This window comes from Sodiomyces alkalinus (genome assembly GCF_003711515.1).
Source record: "Sodiomyces alkalinus F11 unplaced genomic scaffold SODALscaffold_6, whole genome shotgun sequence".
Taxonomy (NCBI): domain Eukaryota; kingdom Fungi; phylum Ascomycota; class Sordariomycetes; order Glomerellales; family Plectosphaerellaceae; genus Sodiomyces; species Sodiomyces alkalinus.
In genome coordinates, this window is record NW_021167084.1 from 1,317,472 (window position 1) to 1,328,412 (window position 10,941).

The window sequence follows — 10,941 nt, forward strand, 5'->3', positions numbered from 1 at the left end:
AAATTACTCGTGTCCAATCTTACGATTTATGCCTTGTACGAAGTATTAATGACTTGGTGATGACTTCGTGCTTGGTACTGCTTGTTTTGTTTTCTCTTAATACGTTTATATTAATGCATTGCCATTGCCATATCATCCTCGAAAAAGCTACCTTACCTTACTGTACAAAGGTAATTCCCATTCAACCTCCCTTGCACTTTCCCCCCTTCCACTTTGCACTTCCCCTAATTTTCCTCTTCCACATCTGCCCTTTTTGCATTTCTCTCCGTCCTTTTTATGTAATGCAGAACCTCTTCTTTTCTCCACTCGATTTTTATGCTCGCCATCACGTCCCCTTTCCTTTGCATGCCCCATATCCCCATATCATATCTCGGCAAAGCCACTGCATGCAGCCCGTACTTGTAGACCATCCACCATCGACCATCCACCAGCCCAATCTTCTCGAACGACCCCCAAGCTGCTTTAGCTTCGAACCGTTTGCTAAAGGGTAGCACGAGTGTGACGCCACACCGGACCAGCGCAGCAACGAGAGAGCAATAGTGAGACCGAGACCCTCCGATCTTCATTTCGGTGCACCCCATTGCTCAGTGCCCATTACCCATCGCCCATTGTTCTGGGCACTGGCACAAATGAAATGACGCGAAACCCGTTGGCTTCTTCTTCGACCTCAGCCCCGACCTCCTCGTCTTCCACCGCCATCCCGTCTTCGTTCTCGTCTTCGTCGTCACCCTGGGCCAAACCGGGGAAACAAACAAATTCCTCCACTTTTGCGACAAACATACCAGGAACGGGCAGAAGCACGAGCACAGGCACAGGCCCAGGCACTCGCCCAGGCACAGGCACAGGCCCAGGCACAGGCCCAGGCACATCCACTGCCAATCCAACAACCCTCAACGCTGCCAACACCGCCGCCAATCATCAACGCCGTCGACGTGGCCCCGACCTCAACATCGACACGTATTCTTCCCATCCACGACGCCATATCCTCCCTCTCGCTTCCCCGAACAACAGATCCGCCAGCCATTCCAATAAACCGCCGCTACCATCCCATATCTCCGCTGTTGGCACCGGTGGTTCTTATTCGGCTTCCCACTCCTCCTCGGTAAACAATTCGACTACCGACAAGTCCACCCCCCGGGGCCCCAGCCTGCCCGCTCCCTCAACCGCCCGTCATGCCTACGATTGCTTCCTAGAAACACCTACGCCTACGCCTGTCGAGCCGGACATGTCCGACAAGGAAAACGATAACGCCTATTCCACCTCGGACGAGTCAAACGGCCCTTCCCCTTTCAGGGACTCCCACGACCTGTCCCTACCCGCGAGACAGGTTACACGCGATTCTCTTATGTCTAATATGCTTCTGTCTCTCGACCAATTCTCTTCCATACAAGATATTTCTTCTACCGCCCGTCGATTCCAATACGACCCTCTCCTTTTCCACAATCAACAACCACCAGCCTCCCCTTCGGCCAATCCCTCCCACCAACTCGACGGCCCGGATCATCCTCTTCCCCGAGCCAGCGCTTCACGCGACCGAGACCGACGTGGAGGTCACACCCACGCCCACGCCCACGCCCACGCCCACTCCTACAACTACAGCTCCGACCTCGACAATCCCATAGCCGACGACTCGAGCCGTTACTCCAGCCAGGGCTCGCGTGGCCGCCGCAGCAACAGTAGCTCCAACTTCCCGTCCGGCCTCGCTCGCATTAGTAGCCTACGGGACGCCTCCCATCGGTCCTCCCCCGCTTCACCTCACCGTCCTCTGCACTCGCGTGGTGGCAGAGGCAGCAAAGGCAGCAGCAGCGTCAACAGCATCGACGCCGCCGGCTACCCCCACGCTCCGGGAGGCCAGCGCCGGGTCCACGACTTGGGTCACCGCTCCTCGAGTTTCGATTACGGCCACCGTCCTGCCACCACCCTACCCCTGCCTCAACCGCGACAGCAACAACAAATCCATCACCAACAGACCGCCCACCCCACGTCTAACTGGCCAGCCCACTTTTCCGACACCTTCCTCGCCGACGACTACGACGACGCAGCCCCTACTCCTACCATCCCCGCCGGTCCCCGACGCATCCCTGCCCTCTCGACCTCGGCTTCCAATCCTTCCTTTGCCCGCCCGCCGCCTACCGAGATTCCCGTCCCCCGACCACCCACCGCCACCGCCACCGCCACCGCCCCCGATCGCAAACGCTCGCCTCGCTCGGGACGGAGCATGTCTATGGGCCGCAAACCCGAAACCCAATACCGGAAAAACATGGCCCACGACCCCATGCCTCAGAAATCCCCGGCGCCTGTGTTTGCCGACATGGACTCGGCCCCGGCCCCTCACGTCGGGTACGAGAAGACAAAGGAGCCCGTGCACCCTGCCGCCTCCTCGCCCCCAACGCTGCCCGTCGCACAAACGAAGGATAAGCCTGGCTTTTTTAGGAGAGTTTTCGGCTCCTCCCGGAACAATGCCGCAAACAACCCGACGTCGACGCGTCCTCCGCCCGCCGCCGTCCGTACCGACAGCAGCCTGCCCAATGCCACTGCGACCCTGTCCAAATCAGAGTCCACACCGCCTTCGCGTGACCACTCCACGTCCCATTCGCATCATGGCGTCCTGCAGAAGAAGCCGTCATCGTTTTTCAGGAGGCGGAAGAAGTCCTTTGCCGAGGAATCACCACCCGTTCCCGCCACACCCGTCATCACCAGCGACAGACCGCCCGTTCCTCCCATAGAGCCTCGCTTCCAGCTGCTGCCCGACGAGGACGTGCTGGCAGACGACCAACCCGTGCCCAGTCCCGTGAGCAGCCTGAGAAAGGTTATGAACCCTTACCTCAAAGCTAGTCCGATGACCCCAGCGGGGGAGCCGCACCCGTTCCACACTTCTGTCGAGAACGCCGCCGACTCGGCACCGGAAGCGGTCGAGACGCCTGAACCCGAATCTCGTGAATACAAGCGCTCCTTCTCTCCCGATTACGAGCCGAGCCCCAACGCTCGTATCCGTAAAGTTAAGCCCGAGTCACGCGATGGGGACGAAGGGGATGGTCACGACATGAACCGCCAAGCCCAACGCGAACTCGAACGAGAATCCGAATCTCAACATGACCACAAGTTCCCGGCAGAGACCCCAACGCGCCGTCCGCCTAACATCCCCAAGCCCACGGGCCACAGGAGCGACTCGTTCCTTAATCTCGAGGGATCCGACGATAATGAAGGAGATCCGGACTGGAGAAACAATCTCAGGTCCAGAAACGAAAAAGCGAGGACCCCGACCGGGGAGCCCTCTGGCGAGGAGTCACCATCCTTATCGCCAAAGGGGCAGAGGAAGAACAGCACCAACGGTGCTGGCATGTCGATGTCGAGCCAGAACCCGGCCGGGACGGCAGACGCGAACACCAAGAGACGGTCTACCCTCGTTCTACCCATCGAGGGTGCCCAGTCCGAAATGAATACCCCCACCGTCCATATCGAGGACAGCTCCGCATCGCCACCAAGTACGGCAGCCAAAGGGACGCCGTTCGACGAACCCGACTTCGTCGTGGGCGATCCTACAGACGATGACCGTCAGAAGGCTCAGAAGATCTTTGACGGCCACGAGGACTACATACAAAAAGACAAAGCCGCTGCCTGGATGGGTGAGGAGGGCCCCATTCGCCAACGGACCCTCCGTGCCTACATGGATCTGTACGACTTCACCAACAAGAGCATCGTGCAGGGCCTCCGTCTGGTCTGCGAACGTCTGGTCTTCCGGGCCGAGACCCAGCAGGTGGACCGGATTCTTGTCGCTTTTTCCAGGCGCTGGTGCGAATGCAACCCTAACCACGGCTTTAAGGCTACCGGTATGTTGGGCTTCAGGCAACTGTCTCTCCTCCAACCTTGCTCTTCATCCCAGCTTCAGCCATTTTCTCGATTTTTTTTTTCGATCGGGACTAACCATAAAGTGACGCAGACGTCGTGCATACCATATGTTACTCTATCATGCTCCTCAACACCGACTTGCATATCGCCGATATCGAGCAAAAGATGACGCGAAGTCAGTTTGTCAGGAACACCATGACCACCATCACACAAGCGGCGACCGAGGCGGCTCCCAAGGCCTTCAGACGTCCCAGTCTTTTGACCGAGAAGAACGAGCATCTGGCAACGGAAAATCCTCGAGGGTCGACCGAAGAGCGATCCAACCGATTCTCCTTCAGGCCCGCCCCGAGACGAGATATTAGCACCGACGAAGCGGAGAGAGAACACGACACAGACAGCTGTGGTCCTCTCGTCAAGGTCGCCTTCGATGGAACTCTTCGCGCGTGGGAGGCACAAGTTGAGCTCGTCCTGAAGGACATCTACGCCTCGATTCGTGACGAACGGCTGCCCCTTTTCGGCGCGGCCCCCGAACCTCAGCGGGGTCCCCCTGGTGGCCTGTCGGTCATGGGCATGCTGAAGCGGTCCCCGAGCGTGCTCAGCAAGGCGCCCTCGGAAAGCCAGACGTCCCTTCGCGGTTGCATCGCCGAGTCCACGCGAAGCGGCACGGGACGCTTCTCTTCCAAAAGCCGGTCCAGGCCTCGTCTAGCGAACCCCGGGTTTTCCTCGTCGCGGACGAGCTTTGACGACGGCAATTCCCTCTGGAGTCCGGCGTCGTCTTCGGCTACGTGGAGTCGATACTCCCTCGGACGTACGCAAACGTCCATGTCGGTGGACTCGTTTGGTGGTAGCGCTCTGGGTGGTGGATTCCAACAGTCGATTGGATTCGCCAATGCTCTCAGTCAAGCCATCATCCGCGACGACGCAAGCAGCAGCCACGGCCACGGTCTCGGCCCGGCACCGTCGGCGATGAGCGACGAGGCCAAGGCTACCCTGCTCGACGACGAGTCGCTCGAGCTGTCCGGCCCACCGTGGGTGAAAGAGGGCATGGTCACGCACAAGCACCATCTCGACGGCGTCGACAAGAAGGCCAAAGACAGGAACTGGACCGAAGTCTTCGCCGTCGTGCAAAAGGGGCAGATGAGCCTCTTCTCTTTCTCGCCGAACAAGTCGCTCGGTCGCAAGAGCCGGGCGGCCCGTAATGCGGCCAAGGCTAACCCAGCGGGCGTGGTGGGAGGCGGCAACTGGCAGGAGAACGCGACCAACCTGGCCACATTTAATCTGCGACAGACGCTGGCCTCGGCCCTGCCGTCGCCCGGTTACTCCCGCAGTCGGCCGTACGTCTGGGCGCTCAGCCTACCCACGGGCGCCGTCCATCTGTTCCAGGTCGGGACACCCGAGATCAGCAAGGAGTTCGTGACGACTGCCAATTACTGGAGCGCTCGACTCAGCACGCATCCTCTGGTCGGTGGTATCAGCAACGTCGAGTACGGATGGAGCGATTCCATCGTCAACAACGCTCTGGTGGCGGCCATTAACGAGTCCACCGGAAACCAGCCCCCGAGTACCCGGTCCTCTCGCCGTGGTAGCGTGGCGACCGCGCACCACCGGAACAACAGCAGCGGCAATGCCAATGGTGCTGTCGCTGTCACGGCCCAGGGACGAAGCAGCATGCAGTCCAGCAGCCGCAGCCTGCGGTCGGCGTCGTTCGACTACGGCTTCAGCCCGTCCTACACGAGCCGCGGCGGGAAGCTACCGGGGGACCGCATTCCCGTCTCGGAGTGGACGGCGCCGGCGCAGAGCATGCGGCCATCGAACCTGTCGGAAAGGGAACAGCTCGCATCGCTCATGGCGTATGTCAAGGGCATCGAGGAGGAGCTGTTGGCGCACAACAAGCTGCGGAGCCCGATGCTGCTGGCGTTCACGCCGCGCAGCCATAGTGCCAACAAGGCCATGGCCAACTGGGAGCGCAAGAGCTCGTACCTGCTCCGGGAGAGCGTCAAGTTCCGGACGTACGTCGACTGCCTCCAGCAGGCCGAGGCGCGGCGGGCCGAGATTTACGCGGAACGAGAGCTCGCGCAGCGGGCGGCGCGGGGCGAGCTTAGCGATGAGGAGGTGGAGGGCCATGGCGACGTGACGTTACCCTGAAGCCTTGATCACACTGGCCGACACTGCCAACCTAACACCACGACATGGACAACCGTTTTATGTCCTTTGGGGACCAGACACTGTGGTTGATTCTTGGGTTCATCCTCGCCAGCGACGCATAATGAATGGGTGTAGAAGTGTAAGAGGCGGGGTTTATTACGACGCATCACGCTCTATGAATAGGTCGCATCAGAAGGCGCAGCCTTGACGAACGACGGTTATATTCTTTTTTTTTTGTCAACTTTACCATTCATTCATCTCTCTCCTCTTGTTTTCTCGGTTTTCTTTTCTTTCTCATTTTTTTCTGTTCTTTTTCATTTTTTTCTGTTCTTTTCTTCTCTTCCTGTTTTGTAGGATCTGCTGTCTTAAATGTTAGGATGATGAAGCAAAGCGAAAAAGCATGGCACCGGGGTCAGGTTTAGCCGGAGGAGAGCTCTCAACCTCGAGCGTAATACATAGATAAGCGACAAGAGATGGTTATGGTTTTGGATCAGTTTAATCGGGGGGTGTGTGGGTGGCATGTTGCTTGTTCCGTAAGGCAGAGGTGTGTGGATGGATCCTACGATACCCAGTGGACAGACGTGCGCAGGCTACAGGAAAGGACAGAGGCGGGTTCGTATTCATCTGCCTCGACACTATCCCCAGTGCCCTCTTTGAATAATAAGAAATTTTCGTAAGCGGACTGCGTCGTCGAGCCGATTAGATCTCTGTCTGTGGTTGTCTGAATATTTAGAGACAGGGGTTGGCGATACTCAAACTAACCCCTTGGACTACAAGTGGCATGATGCTTCACTTCAGCATTGATTACCGACATGAAATTGCATGGGCTCAGGCGGGCGTGATAATACGAATGTAATCAGTTGTTGACATTATTTCCCATCACTCATTAATACTATCTCGGAACTCAGAATTAGAATGACAGGAGTATTTAGTGTGTTAAAGACACAGAGCTAAACGCGGAGGGAAAATGCCACCTCCCAAACAGGTGTGTGTAGTCATACAAAGAAACATCCATGACCTCTTGTCTGATCACATCGTATATTGTCGCATGTTCCCTCATATTGACCATTGACATGAGTGTTGTCTGTTCATAGATATTGACAAGATTCCCTCCATCCCGTCCTTCTCCCATGATTAAAAAAAGGGGGGGGGGGGGGAGCGGTGGTACCCGTTCGACTGTGACGGATTTTCGGAGGATTTTACCACAGGAAGGCGAGGAAAGTGACGGCGAGAGCAAGGACGCTCATCTGGAGGCGGGGGGCGGCGGCCTCGACGAAGTCGTCGTCGTTGTCGTCGCCGAAGCCGTCGTCAAAGTCGTCGCCGGTGGTGACGGGGGCGGGGACGGGGGCGGTGGGGGCGCCGGTGGGCCAGAGGCCGGTGCCGTTGCCGGGGACGACGATGGTGCTGGTGGTGTCCTGTGTGGTCGTGTTAGAAAAAAAGGGGGAACGATGGGGAGGGGATGGTGTGGTATGGTGTGGGATGGGGGGTGGAGGGATTGGACTGACCTTGTCGCCGCAGTTTACGGGGCAGGGGGTGACGGGAGTGGCGTCCTCGGCGTCCTCGGCGTCGTCTTCGGTGTTATCGGTGTTATCGCCGTCTTCGGTAGCGTCACCGTCCTCGGTATCCTCATCCTCGCCGTCTTCGGTATCGTCGCCATCCTCGGTATCGTCGCCGTCCTCGGCATCGTCCTCATCCTCGGGAGGCGAAGTAGCAGAAGGGAGAGCAGAATCGATGGAGGAGCTCAGCGACGGGATGGAAGAAGAGCTGATGGAGTCGGTGGGAGTAGCACTGGGAGAAGAGAAGACGGAAGAAGTCTGGCTTCCATTGTCGGAGTCGTCATTGGGAAGAGTAGCGTCATCCTCCTCCTCATCATCCTCGGGCAGAGTGGGCTCCTCCTCATCACCCTCGGGCAGAGTGGGCTCCTCCTCGTCATCCTCGGGCAGAGTATCCTCCTCAGCATCACCAGTAATGACATTAATGGACTGCCAGGTGGACTTATACTTGGTGTACTCGTAAGAAACGGCGTTGCTATTCCCTGCGCCATAATCGACAACGCTGACGGAACGGTAGTAAGCATCAAAGGGAGCCTGTCCCCACTGCACAAGACCACCAGCCCAGTCAATGAGGCCCTGGGAGTTGCCCTTGCCGCCGACCCAGGTGCCGAGCTTGACCTGGCAAGGGGTCTGGGGGAAACCCTTGTGGGAGGAGAGGATGGTGCGGACGACGGTGCCGTCGACAGAGAAGACGAGGGAGTCCTTGGTCCAGTCGAGGACGTAGGTGTGGAACTCGGACATGGCGTTGGAGCGGACGGCGTGGTACCGGCCGTTGGTGTAGTCCTCGACGCCCAGGCGAAAGACGTTGGTCTGGACCTGGCGCTGGTCGGCGCCGACGAACTCCCAGTCGACCTCGTCGAGGGCGTCGGACTGGAGGACGACGCTGGTGACGATGCCGCGGCCGGGGGCGGCGCGGAGCACGACCTCGACGCGGCCGAAGAGGAGGTAGTTCTTGGAGGTCAGGGTCGGGGAGTGGTTCTCGGACGAGATGGAGAGCTTGAGGCCCGTGGAAGAGTCGAAGCCGACTTGGCTGGCGTCGCCGTAGACGATGCCGCCGTCGACGGACCAGAAGGACTCGAGGTCGGCGATGCTGCTGGCGGTGGTGAAGTCGAAGGAGGCCGAGCCGCCGAAGGCGGGGTTGGGGGAACAGTCTTCGCCCTTGACGGGGTTGCAGAGCGAGAAGGTTTGGGCGTTGGTTAGGGGGGCCAGGGAGGCGGCGGCCATGAGGAGGGCCGCCTTGAGGGAGAACATGGAAGCCATTTTTTCTTCTCTTTTTTCTTCTCTTCTTGTTATTCCGTAAAGCAGATTATGTTGAATTAGTTAGTTGAAAGATTGGAGCGAAGAGCAAGGGCTGTTTGAAGTGAGTGTGTGTCTGAAGTGAGTGAGTGAAGCCTAGAAGGCTGGCCGGTAAAGCGAAAGGACGTCCAACACAGTTAGACAATTATTTGAGTGTTGACGATGATAACCTCAACTGATCTGAAAGGAATGAAACGTAGAAGGAAGAAAAAGACAGGAAAGGGAGGGAAGACAAAGAGAGAGAGAGAGAGAGAGAGGTATTTTCTATTAATACTACCTATACTAGGCGGAAGAGGAGTCTAAGGTAAGGAGTCTAAGGACTACCAACCGAACCTATCACTTCCCCCCACTCCTTCGACGAGTGTCTGTGGTGTGGCATGGGCTCGTAAAGGGGAAAGGCGGAATGAACCGTGAAAGGATTTGATGCATCATGACCGGGAGTCAAAGGCACGGGCAGTCTGGGCAGAAGGGAAGGGAAGTGGAGGGGAGGGGCCTGGCTTCTTGGGGGTTCGGTGTTCGGGTAATGGGTGAATGACCACGGTGAATCGGTATTCTTAGTATTCTACCTATGTAAGGGACGGAGTAATTAGCATATTATTTCTCTTTTATTCGTTTCGTTCGGCCCAGCCGTTCGACCGGTAGCGCTAGGTATTCCCATAATTACTTCGTACGCCCTGTCTAGATGCTGTCATGTTGTTAGTCTGCTGTTAGTTCGTTGGGCAGACAGTGGACTCGGGGCCAAGGGAAGTTTAGGTATGGCGCTCACGCTTTGTTCTACTCTCTACTAGAGCGTCTCTATGGTTAGAGTGTTTACCCCTGGAAACGCCAAGATTGCTTAGACGTTTATACCCGCCTTAAAAAGAGAAGAGAGCAATTGGACGAACGAGATAACAAATAAGGTCAAACCCGCCAATGCAGGTACCAGGTGGCTCCCCCGTGCCGGTGCCCTTTCCTCTGCTTCCCGCCTAGAGCTCTCGCTCTTTGTTCTCTCCTCCGGCAAAGCAACAAACAAGCCAGTGAAGTCGCTAGGGCGGTCGGGCAGTGGGGCACAAGAGGGGCAAGTGGGGTAGGAGACGTTGCTTGGATTGGGGAAATTACTCGGCCAAGCGAGGTCCGATGCGGGGATTTCGCTAGTCTATATATGGGTATATCTCCTGGATATCCCCACGTGGAATCGTCTTGAGCCAATAGGAAGATGCCCATTCACGCCATGCTAGTGACTTTTGGTTACACCTACCTGAATTGCATACACAACGTTGAGTCAGTGCGATTGGTTGTACCTGTCATCCTGGACCGTCTAGCCCGAATCTGTCGGGTTTATTGGTTGTTATGGTTGTTATTCCCCAGCGTCCTTTTTTCTTCTCACAAAGTACTTTTGCATCCCGAGCGTGTGGTTATACGAATCCTTCAATTGTCTTCAAGTCGTTCACAGTTAGTCGTCTATGCACTATCCGACAGAAATGACAAACATACAACTTTGCTTACAAAGGATTGAGAAACCAACAAGCGAAAAAAAACAGAAAATGACAGAATTCCAAACGAGACACCCGACCCTTGATCCTCAGGACTCACTCCTCCCGTCCCAAACCATTCACCGAGAAAAGTTCAGTCCCTCTTCTCATGCTTCACTCAGCAAGTGTTGAGCATGCTGGTCAACGCAGTCTTTTCCGCGCTCGTGATCCGGAGGTTGTAGGAGCTCTTGACTTGGATCCAGCTACGCGCGTACGTGCAACGGAACGCCGCCCGCGGAGGCGACCACTGATCCGGGCTCCTGTCGCCCTTGGACCGGTTGGAACTCGCCGTGACTGCCCACAGCTGGGGGATTGACAGGTCGTTGGCGAATGCCTGGCGTCGGCTCGCTGACCACCCCGAGGCACCAGACTATTTTCGTGGTCCGTGTTAGTATTCGGGGGGTATTTTTTTTTTTTGGTCTTCTCTTTTCCTTTTCCTTTGCCCTCGTTTTCCCTTTTCTTTTTCCCTTTTCTTTTTCTCCTTTCCGCATCCCGTCCATGTCATGTGATGTGGCGCGAGGTGGGGGGCAAACTCTTCGGGATGGGAACGTGGGGGGTATGACAGCAGTGGCGTCTGGTTGGTTTTG

At 57.0% G+C, this 10,941-nt stretch overlaps 4 protein-coding genes across 4 annotated transcripts in view; 1 reads left to right on the top strand and 3 right to left on the bottom strand.

Moving 5' to 3' along the window:
* Nucleotides 1-1,354: 1,354 nt before the first annotated feature.
* SODALDRAFT_324447 (hypothetical protein) lies at nt 1,355-5,994 on the top strand (the record flags this gene model as incomplete). Its single annotated transcript, XM_028609884.1, has 2 exons — nt 1,355-3,830; nt 3,941-5,994. 2 exons carry the CDS (start codon nt 1,355-1,357, stop codon nt 5,992-5,994), a joined length of 4,530 nt encoding a protein of 1,509 aa, XP_028465797.1.
* An 859-nt stretch (nt 5,995-6,853) lies between these two features.
* SODALDRAFT_333754 (hypothetical protein) lies at nt 6,854-7,151 on the bottom strand. The gene has a single exon (XM_028612064.1). It carries the CDS (start codon nt 7,124-7,126, stop codon nt 6,923-6,925), a length of 204 nt encoding a protein of 67 aa, XP_028465798.1. The 5' UTR covers nt 7,127-7,151; the 3' UTR covers nt 6,854-6,922.
* On the bottom strand, nt 7,143-8,902 carry SODALDRAFT_379228 (concanavalin A-like lectin/glucanase). Its single transcript, XM_028615026.1, has 2 exons — nt 7,500-8,902; nt 7,143-7,409 (listed from the first exon to the last, which is right to left on the bottom strand). Exons 1-2 carry the CDS (start codon nt 8,805-8,807, stop codon nt 7,194-7,196), a joined length of 1,524 nt encoding a protein of 507 aa, XP_028465799.1. The 5' UTR covers nt 8,808-8,902; the 3' UTR covers nt 7,143-7,193.
* A 1,362-nt stretch (nt 8,903-10,264) lies between these two features.
* Nucleotides 10,265-10,941, bottom strand: part of SODALDRAFT_333756 (secreted protein) — a 1,487-nt gene continuing 810 nt past the window's right edge. Inside the window, exon 4 of the mRNA XM_028612065.1 lies at nt 10,265-10,724. Within this exon, the coding sequence (XP_028465800.1) occupies nt 10,473-10,724 (252 nt within the window). The 3' untranslated portion in view covers nt 10,265-10,472. The remainder of the gene's footprint in view (nt 10,725-10,941) is intronic.